We start from the raw sequence: 19,414 nt of genomic DNA, 5'->3' as shown, positions 1-19,414 counted from the left end.
TATTTATTTATATATCTATGTTATTTATTTTGTCGCTCTGTTCATCAAGTGTGCGTTCATATTATTTACTTAGTGTGTATTAGAGGTGAGTTTTTACCCAACAAGTGATGCTGTATTGAAAACCTCCCCAGCGCCTTGGATTAGACACATCAGCATCAGTCCTTAGTGATGGTTGATTTTCTCAAGGGTCTACTTTGTGCTGCATTAAGTGTGAAAGATTTCCAAAATGAGAATTAGAAACGATTGGAGATCTGGGGTTTGTAACACATCAGCAAACAGATTTCACCTCCCGTCAGTCTGCTCAGCGTTGGAGCAGGCGGCCAATCCCAAGGCTTCGCGCATCAATACCCAGCATAAAAAAATAGGAAATCACATATCTCTCAGTGCACTGCACCTAATTGCTCCTGACAGATGATAATTATCATAAGGGATTTGTTCTGCCCACTCATCCAATGAAATCGCTTCATTCACCGGGAATCCCGTGTTGCCATTCGTGGGCTGCAATTAAGGAATTAAATGGGATATGTTCCTTAGCATATGTGGCAATTAGCTGTGACCTTTAAAATGCAAAGGTCATGCATTAAGATGTTATCAATTATGTGGATCAGGTTCATAGATGTTGCTGTCGAAGAGCTTTCATCCGTGGAAGTAATGTTAATCATCGGTTCAGCTAGAGAAATGCAGAGGCGATGGCTAAACAGCCAATTCGCTCCATAAAGTAACGCTACATGAAGGCCAGGTTGTTAAAAAATGTTAAAGCATCACCCCTGAACAGATGATATAAACTTTTGCAATTGCCAAAATCAAGAGAGCTTTATTAAAAATATTGACGTGCCTCTTCATGCTGCTGTGATGTTGGCGTTGGCCTGAGAGGCCGAGTGCCGGTTGACCCGGGCCTGTCACCCTTTGAGCACTGTGTTTTCTCTCCCTCCACCAGAATGGCAGCGTGCAATGCGAGGCCGTCTCCTGTCCTCCCCCTCAGTGCCCGGCGGGCACGGCGCCTGCCTACGTAAAGGGCGCGTGCTGCAAGGAGTGCCAGCGTGAGTGGAGTACCATTGACCCCGTCACCCTCCTACACTTACACAATCATGGACACAATTGCGTGCCAACACGCAACGGCAAAACAACTTCCAACCAGCACCAGTTAGAGTTAAAACACAAATCACGCCTCCACAAGGGCTGCCTAAAAATTGACCAAGGCTCTTCTGTGTTGCTAAGCTACCTCCTAACATGCCTCTTGAGATGGTTCCATCCTTTTGCATATACATGGAGCAATCAGTTATTCACTAGTTGGCTTCAAAAGACAGATGGCCATCAGTCACACAGACAGGAGCCAGTAATCTGGGATCACTGCTTGTGATGTGAAGTAGTTCCTGTTTGTGTCTGATTTGTTGACACTTTAGGGGAAGTGGAGAAGAAAGAAATGTTAAATGCCTGAAATGGTGCAAACTCTGCCGATAGTGTTTTCTTAAATGTCAATTTTTCAACTTTTGAGCACTGATATGTTCTTGCTGGATAAATAATTCTGTTTCATCACTTATCTACATAGAAAGTCTGCGTTTTTTCCCCAACAACTTTGAGATCAGCGGTGAACTCTTATTAGCCTCTTACCGCAGCACTCAGCATCTCATATTCTCTCGACTCCCCTCTCAATAAAAATGGATTTCAGAGAATATTAGCTCTTCTCACCCTAGAGTTTCTCTATTAACCCAAATGAAACTTGAAGAGATGCCACTGGTTTCCTTTAAAAGACACAAAGGATCTGCCCGTCAGTGCATAAAACCAAATCTAGCATGTGCATTAAGTAAAGGATTTATTAGCAGACATTTGTACTAATAGTGCGTGGGAAGCCGCTAGTAATTGATGCTCTTATAGGGGTTACACACCGTATGCATAGTATTACTTTGCAGCTCGCACTCAACATCTTGTGCAAGAACTTCCTCTCCACACACTCCCACACACTGCTGCTGTTGCTCCTGCTTTTCTTACAGATATAAATAATAGACACAATTTAAAAGACACCATTAGTCTCGGATTCCAATCAGTTGGTGTCAGAATCATTTCCGCTGACCCAAGGGCTCGCGGCTGCAACGCGTAGCTGTAAAGTACGGCTCCGCATCCACTGTGTTAACGTGTAAACATGTAGCAGGTAATCCCCTTAAAGTCAGCGCCCCGCGCTCGCAGCTAATTACACGTGCTCCGACTGTGGAGAGAAGGGTGCCGCGAGGTTCTCCACTACAAAGACGTGATTCTGTCTCCAAATTAAAGCCTTATCTGGCAGCACAAGGCCACGAAGGGAGGGGTCGTTTGATGGTCTGCTGAGTAGAACGTCAAATGGCTGTTTCAGAAGTCCTTCTCTTTCATGATACGCTGCTTTGTGATAGGGCCTGACCTGCGGTGTCAATCATATTTCGTCTGAAACGGCCTGACCCCGGCTGCCCATCAAATGCACACTTTCTGCCATGTGATTATCGTATGTAACGGGTGCCACTTACTGTGTCGCAGTGAGAGACACTTGCTCTCTTTACATGCTAATTATTTTTTTTTCTTTTCCTCAGTAGCGTTGCCTAACTGGGTTTGAAATGCCTGAATTCGTCAGACTACTTAAAGTAACGGAACTGGTTGTGTTATACAATAAGTCAAACTTCACAGATACGTAGCATCCCTGGGGTTCTGTCAGTGTTTATGTGGACATGTAGTGGTTTATGGCGAGACCAATTATTTGCTCATTATTTAGGTCAGAGATCCAATAATTAGCTCTTGGTGGGTTGCTATTATCCTGTGTTTTTAACATATCAGAGACTGAAACATTTTCTCTATTTCTATTCCAATAGTTGTGATGACTTATTTTTAATTGCATTTGATTAGAAACTTTTTTACATAATTATTTGATATCTTAAATGTCATTATATATATTTACTTCTTTATATTAAATAAATATTTACCCTAAATATCATACAAGAACAAATCCAGCTTTCAAGCCCACTATTCGCTTGTGTGTGTTTCATGTGTCTAATCTTCTGTCTTTAACCAGCTGTTTGCCTGTTCGGTGGAAGGGAGCTGGTGGAGGGGGATCAGAAGGCCGTGCGTGACTCCGCTGGCAGGTGCCTGCTGTTTGAATGCAGAGTACGTCATGTCAACACGCATACATACACATAGGTTATTTACAGTAAAAGACCCTCATCAGACCCTAATGTTGATGGAGGCAATACAATAACACGCGTAATCGAGCACTTCAGCTCTATTTGTTTTCATGTCTCGGTGCTTTTCTGCTCACTGAAATCTTATTTCTCTGGTACCTTGGCCCTGCAAGAATGAAGCAACTTAGTGAGCCAGCGTGCTAGATTGTCCACTTTGTATCATACTAATTGAGTTTATGTGCACCTGTCAATCAGAGGGTGCCACAGCCATTCTTCAGTACCAATCATAAGATAACACAGTGGTCCCAAATGATTTTAATTTTCCAATTAGTTAGTGTGTTTGCCTTTGTATTCCTAGCGCACCAGATGGGTGGGTCGCTCACATTTGGGAGCAATTCACTTGATAACATTACGCCAGGCATCCCCAATCAATCACAGAAAAATGATTTGAAGTTTTTAATCACCCAACTCTATCACATCAACCGGCTCCTCCATGAATTTTGCAAAGCTCCATGAGAATCTGCAGCATCAGACAGCTGTCTGGCGTGCTTGTCCACACCTGGCCCATCTGTGGTCCCAGCTAACTGACTGGCAGTCCCAGGCAGATCAAAGAAATGGGGACGGGGAGCGCTGTCAGTCAGCCCCGTGCCGCAGACTCCTGCAGGCTTCCCCTGACAGCTGCTTGTCACGCCTCTGATCTCCTTTCTGCCTGCTGGCTGCAGGGGGGGTTACAAGTTTGGGTGGCAAGGAGTAGGTACAGAGACTTGTTTGGGAAGTTGTTTTGTTAAGTTTGTTCCAGGACCCACAACCTCTGTATGAGAAGAGGTCAAGACAGACAGATTGGTTTAAGTTTATCTTTAGGTAAAATATTTGTGCACTTTAATTAAAATGAGTGGGTCCAGCACAGTCTGGTGTTAATGACTCAGCCTTGGATGAGATCATTAGAGAGTCCTGCCAAAGGCATGTTGGGAAAGGAACCCCCTAATCAGGTTTTACACTCTGACTAAACACACACGCAGGGATAATCCAGAAGATTGATCCACTGTTTGTATTATAAAGATGCATCATGAATCATGATGTAAATCACTGAGGATAACAGGCAAGAAGGGGAAAACATATTTTTATTCTAAGACTAGTTTGCCATAAAGCTGCTATTGACCAGTGAGTAATTAGTTTGAGATGAACACACAGGGAGCGAGGAGAGTGAGGGAGGAAACACAATAGATGAAAAATTACCTTAATAATTACACCCGAGCCCTTTGCAGATGAAGGGGGCAGAGTGGACCTAAGAAGTAGCTTATGAGGATTTTTCTCATCACCCATCACAGGACAGGACCCTGCACCGAGTGGTCCCCAGCGAGCCTTGTCCCGAACTCAACTGTCCGGAGGCGGAGCAGATCGCGTTGAGTGACCGATGCTGTAAAGTCTGTAGAGGTGAGACATGAAGTAAAACTGTGTTTATGCAGTTTAATAACATCTGCTGATTTTAAAGAGAACTTACTGATTTTGGGTTCCTGACCCCAGTTGACGGTGAGTCAGGTTCTTGCTGTGGTCAGACAACAATTTAAAGCGGTGGCTGTAAAATAGGGGGTCACATCGTCAGTAGGTAAAACTAACCTGTCTCACGACGGTCCAAACCCAGCACGTTCCTTATTACCGAATGTAATTTTTATGACTTCAGAATGAGTTTTTATGCTGTATCTTATAGTTAAGTGCCCCAGTTTACATTATGACTTGACCTTTCCACTGCTTCTGTATGTCTTCCTTCCTCCGGGGTTCAACCTTTTCCTCTCCGCGTGGCCCCGCAGGTCATGACTTCTGCTCAGAGGGCCACAGCTGCGTGGAGCACTCCGACTGTGTGAACCTGGAGGCAGGAGACTGCTGTGTTTGTAAAGATGGCTTCCGCCCACTGAGAGATGATAATGCTTACTGTGAAGGTAAGGCCTGGCTCGAAATAACAAACCCTGACTATTAGCTGAGGCTTGTTAGCCATTCCCAGACAAGAAATGTGGGTAGGTTTTTAGGGATGCGTCCTGGTTGCATTTTCAATCAATACCTTGCACAAATTTCAAATGTAATTTTTTTATTATGGGACTTGTTTTTTTGTATTTCTGCTTTGCTTAGCAGTCAGCAAAGCTGGAAATGTCATGGCTTATTTTCCACCTTGGAAAATAAAGTATCAAATAAATATCAGTGAACCTTGCCTCAAGCCTGGATTAGATTTTCCAGTCCCATAAATACAAGACATTAGATGAGTCCTGTATTTCTTTGCTCCCATGTTCTCATTTTAATGAACGTGTCACATTACTCTCTGCTGTCCTGACACTTTTCCTCATGTGAGATTACAAACTTTTATGCCATAGTTTTTGTTACTTTGACAAAATGTTAAAAAAAAACATAATCATTAAAAATGGAAAAACATGAATACATACATAATGTGGCCATTTGCTAAATATTCAAAAACACTTGAAGTCAGGCTTTTTATCACATAATCCTTCCATGATTGGAGGCTGTAATCCTCTCATTATTTGTGTCCACAATGCACAGTAATGACGTTTCAGAATGCATTTTCGAGTGACTAGTATTTATGCTGTTGGGCAGTTGATGAATGTGTGATATAAAAACCTGCTCGGGGTCTTTATGTATGTATGCATGTATTCAGTGTCACTCTGCTGTAGCTGCAATTAAAGCCATGCCATCTATCATCAACAAGGTCATTCATTACTGATTCCACACTCGGGCTCAGATGTCTTCAGCAATTTAGCACTTTTAGATAAAATGGATTTATTATATCACCACTTACAAAAGCAGACAATGCTTCACTGCAGTGTCCCTTTAATGTTCAGCATTACAACAACTGATAAACATGCTCCATATGTTAATGCACACGTCATTTCATTGCTGGAGGTGAAACTGGCTTATTTACAGTCCCAACGTTCACTCAGTAAATTCAGCTGAATTCTTACGTCTTGGCTGAATTTTACCAGATGCATCATTAAAAAATGATGACCTCACCGTGTCCAGTGGCATCCTCTACTAAAATATGTAGTAAACATCATGTCATAGCCACTGCCCCAGTGCACCACTGGCGTTAATTAGCAATCCTGGCATCAAAGTAATTCATATTCCTCTGCCTTTGACCTTTATCGATGCCCTGTCAATATATACAACCTCCTGCTTGTGTGTGTGTGTAAGTTGGTAAGCATGTGTTTTAAATAGATTCCCCTGTAATATATTTTCTGTCTCCTTTGACAGCATAAGGCCAAAGTGTCAGCTGAGCCACAGTTGATGTTACCAAGGTGATGTAACATAAAATAAAAGACTAGTAGTTCACAGCTCTCACAGATCTCTCCTTAATTTGCAGATGTGAGCAGGTTGTTCAGGTAATTAAATAGTCTGGGGGAATCTGCATAATTAAAGATATTATCTGCCTTAAATTAATAGAAAGTAATGCTGTGGTGGTCAAAAGGACAACAATACCTACCTATAGTTATTTTCTGCTACACAGGAACATTTCTATCCTGCTGGTTATCAAAGTATAACTTCAAGAAGTTTTCTTTGTACTTTGTGATACTAAACTGAATTTGTTTGGATTTTGGGCTATGGTACCACAGAGATTTTAATAAGTCATCAACATGTAGTAATGGGTGCTGAGCATTATCTCCTGGCGCTGGAGTTCTCTCTAGCTCCATTAGATATTTTACAATCTTTCAGCTCATTCACTCAGCTCCATTTTGCTCTTATCTACCTGCTTTGGGTGCAGTAGGGAGAGTTTCTCAAGAGAAGACCTTTTGATCAGGTCAAACAACAGAAATGTGCACTTAACCACCTTAGGAAGATAGTACAGATGTTTTATAGTTAAAGATCCAGTTATAGCCTTTATTTGAGAAACTGGTGGAGACCAAAACAAGACATACTCTAACATTTAAAACAGTTTATTATAAAACCAGGACTTCATAGTATCTTGTTCTATCTGCTGGGTGTGTAAAAACCCCCACAAAAAAGAACCAGTCATTGCATGTTTAAAGAGGCTCTTTGCTGTTGCCTGCTTTACTATATACTGAATTGCTTTGTATGATGGATATAAAGCTTGGCAGGTAATAGTTTACCTTTAATTGAAGTCAGACCTATATTTTTGTTACCTTCAGACCCTAATGAAAAGTGGGAAACATTTATTTCCTTGTTTTCACTGCTTTTTATTTCGTCATTACCACAAGTAGTGCAATGTCAACAAACCAATATTTTATTTAGTTTATTGTTTGAGAAATAATAGAGCAGCCTGTCACCATTACCAGTGTGACACTAAGTACAAGCAGAGAGACCTGTGCCTGCACTTCAGACCCACATTATTTATCTCAAGAAAAGCCTGACTCTCACTATGAAATTGGATGGCAGTGTTTGCTGTGAGTGTTTGCATGAGGGAGAAACCTGAAATCGACTCAATTTGCTGATGGAGTTCTCTCGAAAGCAATTGATTTTTGTTTCTCTCTGTAACTCAGTTACTACCGTATATATGATTGTGTGTGTTTGTCCTGTGTGGAAAATAAAAGAACCGCCTTGTCGAAACATTGAGGATCCCACAAATGGATGAGCGAATGTTTGTGTTCTTATAATAGATACATCGTTTTGTGGCTGCGAGTACACGAACAGAAACACAAGTGAAATCGCCTACTTTCAATTCTAGATGAGTTTCACTACAGTGGTGCCTGCGAGATGGGATGAGAAGTCCAACTTAGAGGTAATTTTATGTATTGAACACAGCGGGGAGGTCGTAAAACACAGACACACGCGCGCGCGAACATATAGTCTTTTTTCTGCACAAACACTCTATTTTTTTGGGCTCTGTTCAAACTCAAAGACGAGCTTCACAAAAAATGCAGCGACAGACACTAGCGCTTTAAAACGTTCCTGGGTCAGACATGGGCCCAAAAATAGCCGATGAGATCACTTCTGTCTAAATTTTTCATAGAAGCAGCAGTAGGGAAAACTCAGGGGGATACGAGCCCTGCCTTTGTGTGAGCCTGTGCGCGTACGTGTGCAGGTGATTGTGTGTGTGTGTGTGTTTGGGCAATGAGTTCCCAGCCCTTTTTATCTCCATGCGTTCCTCTCTGCACGGCCGGGGCGAAGGCTTACTTTTTGACATGCATGCTTGTGTTTAGGGCAGAATTAAACAGAGGGTCGAGTAGTGGAGAAGTGACAGACTGTGTGATTGTCTCTAAATTAACCAATCAGTATAGTTCAGTGTGTTGAGATAATACCATTATTCATCCCAGCATTGTAAAGGACTGCAGGCAGAGAGACGTCTCCCATTGTTGTCTGGTTTTGAAATGCCCTACTTTAGAAATTCCCCGTCAGGACTCCTCTGAAAGGAGAACTGCCTGGGTGTTTTTGCATCATCCATGTGGGAAATGTGAAATACAAAATGAATATCTGTTCAAAGGAAGAATTAGAAAGAGACAAAGTACGCAACAGGGTTTTATTTCAAAGTACAACATAGCCCAGAGTGTGTTAATTGATGAATTTAAGGTACACCACTACATGTACAGCACACAGTAGCTGTTGTTAGTTCAGTATATACAGTAGTTTTATAACACAAAAAATAAATACATTTTAAAATCAGAAATCAAAATCTTTCCTCCACAGTTATGCAGAAATAGAGATAATTGTCAGTGCGTCATAGTTTTATACTTCTCGTCCCACTATACTGGGGAAATGGGATTTCCTCTGTGCTGCTTGTTGCATTGGAAAATGTTAAGGCTCTTAGAATCCTGTATGTTTTAATGTCACCAGGTCCCATGAGGAGGCACCAAATCCGGCGTAATGTGTCAGTTTGTCTCTCAGTATTTCCAGTGCTCCTAATCTGTCATTGGCATTGGCATCTGTCATAGGTAATTAAACACAAATTATTCCAAAATACAGGTTACGATCTGTAAATTTATGTGTTAAATTTTCTTTTTGCTTTTACACACAACCACTTTCTCTAAATCATTTTAAAGGCATTTAAAGGAACAATGGGTTCATCATTATTACTTATAAGTGGGATCTGAACAGACTCTGAGGCTAAATGTGAAAACGTGCACTTCCTGGAGTGGAGGCATGTGCACCGTTTCTTCCCAGACTTTTTGCCCATATAAACTTTAGGTATGGATTGTACACACACAGTTGTATAAATGAGGCCCCAGGATAGTGAAGTGGGCAACAATGTGGCTCATTGATGCATGTATGTAATTGATTTTGGACAAGAATGGAGCTCCTGTACTGCAGAAGAAAAATGATTCAGTCTTTGGCTGCACAAATATTGTCCTCCACTTCTTAGTTACTGTAGGAGCAGGACTTAGTTAAGCCATTCATTGATGGTTTGAGGTTTATTTCTATCATCACTTTAAGGTGAGTTTACCCAGTCTGCTATAAGGTGCTGAATGAATGTACAGTTATAGACACATCCCAGAGTGTGAGTTTGTGTACCTTAAACATTGCTCATCTCTGATGCAAACACTCGTGGGTGGATTCTGCGCTCGTCGAAGCTTTAAATATCGCAGTGACGCAACAAGGGTTAATTTGAAAGCTTCATTCAACTGATCCGGAAAGTCAAGGTGGCGCATGGAGTGGGGTTTTATGGCTTGCGAGCCACGGCCGCGTGTGTTTGTGTGCGGGGATATGGTTTGTAAACACAAACAGTTCTGATTGCTGCTGCGGCCTTTTTAATGTCACTCAGTGGCAGCGGGCCAACTGGCACAGGCTGAAGAGCAAAACCCAATCACTGCTGGGATGAGCCTGGAGCCTCTGGACCCCCTTAACTGCGAGGATCATTGCCACTCGAAGCACACAGATGAATCACAAACATGCACGTCCTGACTGTCACACTCCTCACCCCCGTGACCCCTCTGAAATGTCACCCAGGCCAGACTGTCTCGCCATCACCCAGGCAGCCCCGTCCAGAGTAAATGACAGCGCCGCAGCGTTCCTCAGTCGCCACGTTTCAAATGCCACAGCGGAGACGTCTCCCTAATTCAGCGTTTTTCCAGATGGTCTCACAATGAAGTCATTCACTGCTTTATACTTAGTCGAAATAGGTCTATTCACGGTGCTGAGACAACTTCTCCTCATCTAAGTTTAGTGTGTAAGTTGTCGATTCAGCTTTTACACAAAAGAAGATCCTTTAATAAAAGTTCATACATCATTATAGATTAGTAAAGTAATAGTTATAATTAGACTGCGCTTCATTGCAGACTGACGAGTGATGGAGGATGGTGCCTCATTGATTTACGGATGGAGGAAAAATATGCTGCAGATATTTGATATATGATAGAGAGCAGAACCCCACTTATGCTCACTGCACATATAAAAACACATCAATTAATAATACTAAGTGATGGGGGAAAGGTGCTCGCTTTTATTCTTCTTTTTAAAACGCCTGGTGTGAACAGCTCCTCCTCAGCATTTCTATGGCTGACTGGGCTCTGAATCATTTACACGTCCACTCATGTTTAGGATCTTTACAGCGTGACAGTGAGGCTGGATTTGGGGCAAATTCAGTTAAAGGTTATGTGATTTGACCTAATCATTATTATTAATTAATCACATGACATTTCATAAGCAGTTTATGTGGAAAATATGCTGGTCCATCTGCACAATGCAGCAATTCAATAGCTGGTAGATGTTTGCTGAGAGGGATCCTTGGATAACAGTAAATTGGATGGAAAGTTGTCCACCTGTGGGAATTGTCAGGTTGTCATGTGCGCAATATGCTGGAATTGTGTGCACACGGTGACAGGAGAAAACACACAATCGCACACTTCCATGCAATTACAGCAGCAAACACACACACACGCACACAATTCTCCTGCTCCTCTTTCTTATTTGATGTTCATTGTTCTAGGTAGGTAGCAGGCTTCTAAGTGTTTACAGTGATTGATCACAGTGTGTGTCTGGTATTAGACAATGACTGTGCTCTCAGAATGAAGGTTCCCATTCTCGTTGATTCCTAGTGGGTTTCTTCCCACTCAGTCATCTTAATTGGCTCCTACTCCAGCCCAAATTGGCACTGACATTTTGCATATTTGTTTTGGCTCTTTCTGAGTCTGTTTATTTAAGAGTAATTGTCCAATTTGGTAAGTTTAAATACATTTTTCTCGTCAAAAAGTGATTTATGGCTCTAAATTATTTGTCAAAACATTTCAAACGTTAACAAAGAGAAGATTCCTTTGCCATATCTTACACAATTTGTCTGAATCCCTGCAATGCAACTATTAGCATCTTAATCCAAGGCCTGCATCCAATAGAAGAAGAGAATTTGAAGACGCTAATTTTAGCCCTGTATCCTGTACAAACTAACCAGCTAATTAGTTGATCAAATGAGTTATTGCATAAATATACTGCATATATAATTGTCAATTGAGTGAAATTTAAAGGAAACGCTAGTGGAAGGAAATCTATGCATCATAACTAAAAAGTAGATTAATGTGAGGTCACAGTCAAGTTAATATCATAGTACAATATATAACAAAATAAAATACTTACACTAACAGATGCCAGTTTACTTTTTTCTTTTTTTTTTACTAAACATCTCAAACAGGAGCTAGAGCCTGATATGTGATGTGATGACTCCTCCCTACACCAGCAGAGGCTTCCTGTAACATCCTTCGACACATTTCTCCACCCACGAGGAACCAAGACCGGCAGTGAACATTATTTGCTGAGTGGGGCTCTGTTTGGCCGGCAGGGACGGCTCTTTTTCTCTTTGCTTCTCCTCCTCGCTGCCATATCTGTCCCTCCGTGAGGGAGCCGGCTACTGAGCGACATCACACAACGCGTCTGCCATTTACTGAATGAGCATCTGCTTGAATGCGAGCTGGTTGGGGAAGGTGAGGATAGATAGAAGGAGCCGAGGCTGCCGGCGTGGCGGGTCTTTGTGGGACATCCAAAGGCAACGGCGGTGTTATCTTCCAACTCCCAGACCTTTGCGTGCTGCTGTATGAAACACAAGATAGGGAAGACAGTCAAAACGACACGCCGTACGAGCACAGAGGGATGCGCTGCTGTTCCCTATTTAGATAGCTGCATGTTGGATGTACAGTAACGTGATTAGTTCCTTCAGTGATGTGATACCACACATGGGGATTTAATGTACTAACAGCAGACCCATCTTTTGTCCATTGCCACCCATAGACTGACTTGATAACAGTATTCAGTTTCTGAACCAGGCAGTTCTGATCCATAAAGCTCCACTGCAGTGTCTCTAGTGCTGACAGCTGCAGGAACACGCCAACCTCCCTCTATATTGCAACGCCATCAAGTCTCCTGGGGTGTGACTGTAATTAATTCAATAGTTATGCACAAATTCATCAATGTGGGGGGAAAAAAGAGCAGTTTTATAGCCATCCATCGTGTTGTGGCAAGACGTTGACCTCCAGCAGTCCATCCAGCGGTAAAAGCCACTGGTGACTCGCGGCCGGCTGTGTCACGTGTGTCCGCGTGACAGGCCAATCAAGGAAATTGAGTGCGTTAATGGAGATGGAGGTGGTCGCCGGCCACCCCTCGTTCGCGCGGCGCCCCTCATCATCTCACCTCCTAACACATTGTCTTAGCAGACGTAGCCGCTGTCTCTGAGGAGAGGATGGATGGTGTCTTGCGGTTAATAGGCTCTAAATCAAAGGCGCTGCCACCGAGAGCCAATCAGAACGCAGGGAAGCTGCCGCGCAGGGCCCGCGCTCAAGGTTACCCCCGCCGCCGCGGAATGAATGAATCCTCTCCCTGACGTTCTGGCTCTTTAGTGACAGTTAATGCCTTTTTGCCACTTCCTCTCCACTTCTGCTCCGCTCCCGTCTAAATCTCTTTCCTCCGTGTTCTCTCTTGCACGGACGCCACACCTTTCACCACTTTCACATCTCAGGGACTTTCTCTCCTTCGACTGTGTTTAATCCTCTGCTTTGCCTGGGCCTTTCTCTGCGGCGTCCTCTGTGTCTCATTTTCGTACTATCGCAGTCATTGCCTCTGTCCGTCTCGTCTCCTCTTTTCTGTGTGCCTTCAGCTATAGTTTGTTGTGACTCTGTCTTCGCCACTAATCCAGTTCGTCGCCTTACCTACCCGCTGTCTGCCCTTCCTTTACTTCACATTTCCTTCTTAACCTCTCTACATCCTTATTTCTCTCTCGCATGCTTTCAAAGCCGGTGACAGCGTTTAATTAACCTCCATTCATTAAGTGAAGGACATGTGTACTTTCATAGGTGGTTGGTGATTGTCTGTCGGCCCCATTTATCTGCAAAGCTTTTGAATAGCCGGAGGCAGTAAGTATTGATGTAACTGTGAAAGGAAGACCAAGTAAATGTGAATGCACAGTTGTAAGCAGGTGCTGAGCTCTTAGTTCGCAGGTTGGTGGGCGATGCTCTACCCAAGGACAATGTGAATTGAATGAATGCCAATGCAAATCTATTGAAATTCAATTTCAAGTGCTCTTTTCAAAAGCATCTGGCACAGAACATATTCAGGGGTGAATGTCCTCTTGCGCTCCTACAGACACAGAATACAGTGAGTGAATAATAAATTGATAATGTCAAGGACTAAAGAGCTTGTCTCTCAAAAAGGGCCTACGTTTGACCTGTGCTCTCAACAGGAACAAGACCCGCGAGCTTGTTAAATGGATTGGGTTTGTTCGGTTCCATGTGTATTTGCATCGGGTTGCATTAGGTTGCATCACATTATCAACATTATTTTGTTTTTCCTGGCAGTGTTGTGCATCCTCTGTCTGATGGTTTGGCATGCAGTTAAACCCCAGAAATAGCTGTTGCCAAGGCAACAGTTAATATGGATCCAAATATGGAACCATGAGAGTGAGTAAATACAAAGCAGTATTTAATCTAATAAATAATGTTCTTAAAGCTGCACTAACCAACTTGTAATTAGTAGAGAGCCTTCAAACAAGCCTTAGTCAAAGCGAGCAACGTTCTAAATCCATGGAATAGAATGAAGTATAAATAAGAATATGTTTAAAAACTTTCTGTAACTCCTTCCAATTATAAGGTAGTACTTATTGTGCCCGCGGAGCAGCTGGAGTGAGATCCAGACTTGGTCTGCTGAGCTGATTTTTGAAATTTGAGAAGAGATGTGAAACAGTGAGGCATCTTTTTTCGGGACAGAGTGTAAAAAAAAGCGATGCTGTTTGACGCAGCACACAGAGATGAGTAGAGTTTTTGCCTCCTGTCAGGATGGGCAAAGCGCAATAATAAATGGCCTCATGCGGTTTTAAGTTGAACAAGCAGCGTGGGAATAAAGGAAGTCTCCATCGTCAGCCACTGTATCACTAGATTTATCATTTTCCTGATCTCAAGACAGAAGTGCAGAGACAGTGAAGAGTTTATTCCATATTTTACTGTTGGTGAGTGGAGGACATATACTGTATAAGGGAAGTACTGCATGGAATATGGGGTGCAGACACACACATAGGTGAAAACACACAGGGCTTTTGATTTACTTTGCCTGAGTAGACGTCTGTAATAGGAGAACTCATGTTAAACTCTCGTACTCTCGCCTATTAAGTGGATACCAACCCATTTCCATTGTTATTTGTAATAAAGTTTGGTGACTTCATTAACACTTGTGCTGGTGTGTAGCACCTTTTGAATGAACTTCTCCAGCAGTGTAATTCTTAACCACCAGTGTCTGTTTACAGCATATAAAACTTAAAGTGAACTCAAAGCACTGAAATGATTAAGTAGTAGTTGTTTGGAAAACCGGGTGGCTGCGATGTGGAGTGGTTTACTTAGAACAGATTGGAAATCGAGTGGTGCAACCTTAAGTGCTTCAGCGCCCACCTCTCGTGGACCCTCTACATTTCGACCTCTGTCTCCCACTGATGAAGACAAATCCACTGGCTGCACTGGAGCCTTTAGAAACCCTCTGTAGCAAGAACCAAGTGGGACAAACTGCACACAGCAGTTCACGGGATGGAGGAGGCGCTCAAAATAGGTGTAACAGACACTGCAGCTCATTTCAATTCACACTTCGCTCCACAGAATAACAGCATCAGTCCGAAATACAACATCTTTGCATCCAGGTGATTTTCTTGTAGTCAAGATGTGAGCTTAGTACAGTGATGATGTCAGAGTGAACAATGTCAGAGTCATGACTCCATGAAAATGAAGAACAGTGCCATCACTTATTCATCAGTGTTTTGTAATAGTGTACAAGACAAAAGCATCTATTCCTCATTAGCAACATTCAAAGCAACATGGACGAATGAGGACCCAAGTCCGTCTGTCGCCTCATCTATAATTAGGAATTAATGAATGATCCAACTCTCTGACTGCTCCCAAACTTTAGCAGCAACTTTATTGACATAAACTTTCTAGGCTAAGGTTTTCCTCTAATAAGTGCCCAAGCTAATGCAGCATTGCCACAATATGCTTGTCTGTGACTACATGTCAAAGTAGTGTAAACAAGTCACAAATCACAGTTCTGTGCATACAGTTAACGTCAGTCACTGGCTTTTCCCCCTTTCTTTCTGTCTGTCACACCCTGTCAGACGTTTCTCTATCTCTGCGTGAAGTGAAAAAGATGGAAAACAAAGATAGCAGTGGGTGTTTCCATCATTTATTTAGGCCCACACCCAAAGTCGGCTCAAACCCTTGCTGCCGTGGCATTTCCACACTCCCACTCCTCTGTCTGCAGCCTGAGCCGGCATGATGCAAACGGATGGGATGCGCTGTTGACAATAACAACCTCGGAACCATTAAAACCATAAGCAAATAAGTGATAGTTAGTTGTCATTTAGGATTAGTTTCAAGGATAAAGCTCTTGAGCGTCACTTGGGAAACAGTAAATCAAAATTGATCATGAGGCTTGAACTTTCATTATGAGCCTTCAGAATATTGATTGAAGAAAGGCTTTGATTTGCACCACAAAAGGACGTATCACTGTAAAATGTATGCAATGGTTTAATGATATCTGACTTTTTACTGATGGGTAATTTAAGAAAATCACCCAATATTTCTCATTAGGATAAGAAGAAACACATGACGCAGTGGTTTGCGACAGCGATGCTCCTCTAACTCCATTTCTTCTCTCGTTGCTCTTTAGATATTGATGAGTGCGCCGAAGGGAAGCACTACTGCAGAGAAAACACCATGTGTGTTAACACCCCTGGCTCCTTCATGTGCATCTGCCACACAGGCTACATCAGGATCGATGACTATTCCTGCACAGGTGAGCTGCTCTGCTGGCCTTTTCACAGGCTGGAATTAGGCAGCGAGGCTGTTTTTGTATTGTCACCGTGAACTTTAGCTTCGAGGCCAACTGTTTTACCTTGAGGTTTCTATCACACATGGAGTAGTATGGATGGGAAGACTTTGCTGCATGTTTCTACCATACTGTATATACAGTATACTGCACCAACACTGGGTTAGTGATCCACAGTTAGAAATGGTTTGATTTGCATTAAGTCTTCAAACTTTTGCAATTTATTTGATTTTATTAAATTCTGACACCCCCTGTATAAGCACCTTTGTTTAATGAAAGACACACACACATCCTGCCGGTGCTATAAAAGTGGGGCCCCACGATTGACCTAATGCCTGCCCTAGCCCCTTACCCTAACCAACACAAATAAAAGCACACGTCTAACCTTTGCTCTAATCTAAACCAAAAGTCAATTCTAACCTCAGCCCTAAAATCACATTTTGACCATAAAAAAGGCCTTTAAAGTTGTGGGGCCCAGCCAAAGGGCCCCACAAGTGACCATAGGGCCCCACTTTGGTAGGAAAACACACACACACACACACACACACACACACACACACACACACACACACACACACACACACACACACACACACACACACACACACACAAACAAATCAATAAAACTACTTTAAGATTCAGCACTAGCTAGACTGAATACTGGAAGAAAACATCAGGTCAATGAATTGTGCTTGCTCAAGATTACGAAGCCTATTCAACTCTTTAAAGCGTAATTGCACAGTTTTTGTTCCATAATATTGTTATTGTTATGTTAATGTTACTATGAATCTCTAAATCCTACAAGTTGGTTGTTTTGTGACATATGTGCAACACCAAGCTTTAGGTAATCTGTGTAGTTGGATGTGATTTTCGTCTTGAAAACTTCACTTTGAACAAGGAATAGTTTAACTTCAGGCCTCTTAGGAAGCGTCCAAGTGTCTGTGAACGTGCACAGTCCTCCTGTGGCGTGTGAATGTACTCTGTGTGTGTGTGTGCGATAAGGAGAGGGAAAGTCACTGAGAACCTGAGAAGCGGAGAGACTGTGAGCGGAGGCGGCAGACCCATTTGTTCCTGATCAAAGTTGAAACCAAAGTCAATTTCAAAAGCAAACCAAATCAATGGGAAGAGATTGTGCACATGATTCTCAGCCTTTGTTCTCTGTGTGTGTTTGGATGACTGCGGTAGTGGACCCGCTGCTTCGCAGGGAGCTACACCATAGTTCAGATTAGCACATCCTAAACAGAAACAAACCCATGTTACATCATCTAAAAACATGCCATGTTCTGTATAACACATTCACAAAGGGTCAGTGGAGCCAAAAGCTGGATTCAGTGCAAGAAGACTTTGCCTCATGCCTGATGCCACTAGAAATGTTATTGTCAGGTCCAGTGGACCCAGAACGTGCCCTCAGAGCGTGAACTGTGTTCGCTTTAGGCTTCAGCCCTTAGAGCTTGTCACAATGTGAGGGATTTATTAGTCTTCTCACCAATTTGAGCGGGATGGTTACTCTGAACAGTTGCCCTGAATCATCCAGATCCAGTCTCACACAGTATGAACACTGCAGCTATGGGATGCAAACTAGCTTGCACAGGAGTTTAATAGGAGCAATCAAATGTTAGGATTTACTGGACCAGAAGAAAACCTTCTCTGAAGACGCTGTTGAAGCTGCGGGTACAGCTGTGCCTCCAGCTAAAGTTGATCCCACATGGAGACCACTCCTTCTGACCTTCTGCTATTTAGTGTCTCTACAAAAATATAATCTAGTTCCACATTGATGAGGCAGATCCTCAGCAGTCGTTTGCAGCTTGTGCGATGCGCCGCTAAGTATCTCCTTGCGCGACGCGCCGCATTTCCTCCTCCACTGTAATTAAAACAGCAATTTGCACCATTGCAAAGTACCTCAGCCGAGCGAGCAGGCTGCTGCCGCCTGTGCTCAGCGCCCGGAGGGTTTTGGCCCGCAGCCTTCCTGCCGCGCCGCCGGAGTCGGAATTAGAGCCGCCGCATTCAGCAACACAACAATCGCTGGGTGAAAACGCCCATTTCCCGCTCCATGTGGGCTCCCTGTCGAGTTGCTCTCATCCCCCGTCAATGGAGAGCGGGAAATAATAGAGCGCAGTGACTTTTTATGAACAGGCTTCAAAACGGGCATAAACAAGTTAGAGCGGAGACTGAGGAATTGTTTTTTAAGTGAGTCGCAAATGCGCATTCATCTCTTGTCTTGGGCTCTTGTGATTTATTTAGAGAAGGAGAGCTCCTTGCTTACTCAGTCCTTTTCCGCATTACCTCTAGACAACTCCTGTACCTTATGCGATTTCACTCACTGTGTTTTTTAATCTTCTGAGCTCCGGGGCAAGTTTTATTTTCTCGCTCATTTGTCTTTACTCCACCGCACGCTCATTCCACAGATTCACAATGAAGATTAATATCCCCAGACCCAATGGATTAAATTGTGTCACTATATTTTATGTAGTTTCCTATTAAAATGCCTTCAAGTCACTGTAGTGGAATGCTTCTCCTTATAAAAGTCAATTTGTGTGATTAAACCAAGGCTTATGTGGAGGCTTGATGTAATGACTTTTTCCCAGCTTCAATCAAATTACCGTCGTAATCTCCCCACTGGGTTATTGGACTATCAGTTCCCACACGTCCTCTATCTGAAAGAACTACATCCAACTATCTCACGTCTCACCTTTAAGGTTATCGCCAAAACAGGGGAGCAAAAAAGAGGCAATGGACGCATCATCACTTAGTGTTTGTAGTTCAGTGGCACCCGTGTTGTCCTGGTGGCAGTAATTGAAAATAAGAAGTATGAAGATGATAAGTGAGTAGCTGCAGGACCGGGGTGTTTATTAATAGCAGTTGAACATCTGCTTGTGTTGAGACGAGTTGGAGGGGAGTTACCCACAGTAGAATTACTGCAGCTGGTGGAAGGGAACATTAGACCGCCCCCTTCGGTACCTATTGACATTGTACATTTGCATGATATATAAGGGTCTTTATCATCTTCAATAGCTTTCATCAATTAACGTGCTGCAGACTCA

General features: G+C 42.9%; 1 protein-coding gene across 1 annotated transcript in view; it reads left to right on the top strand.

The window, feature by feature from the left end:
• nell2a (neural EGFL like 2a) overlaps positions 1-19,414 on the top strand; it is a 55,475-nt gene that overhangs the window by 14,656 nt on the left and 21,405 nt on the right. Inside the window, exons 9-13 of the mRNA XM_029153478.3 lie at positions 938-1,040; positions 3,035-3,126; positions 4,469-4,574; positions 4,949-5,077; positions 16,215-16,340. Of these exons, the coding sequence (XP_029009311.1) occupies positions 938-1,040; positions 3,035-3,126; positions 4,469-4,574; positions 4,949-5,077; positions 16,215-16,340 (556 nt within the window). The remainder of the gene's footprint in view (positions 1-937; positions 1,041-3,034; positions 3,127-4,468; positions 4,575-4,948; positions 5,078-16,214; positions 16,341-19,414) is intronic.

Source organism: Betta splendens, chromosome 6 (assembly GCF_900634795.4).
Source record: "Betta splendens chromosome 6, fBetSpl5.4, whole genome shotgun sequence".
NCBI lineage: Eukaryota > Metazoa > Chordata > Actinopteri > Anabantiformes > Osphronemidae > Betta > Betta splendens.
The sequence above is the reverse complement of the archived record's forward strand: the minus strand, read 5'-3'. Positions and strand labels throughout refer to the sequence as shown.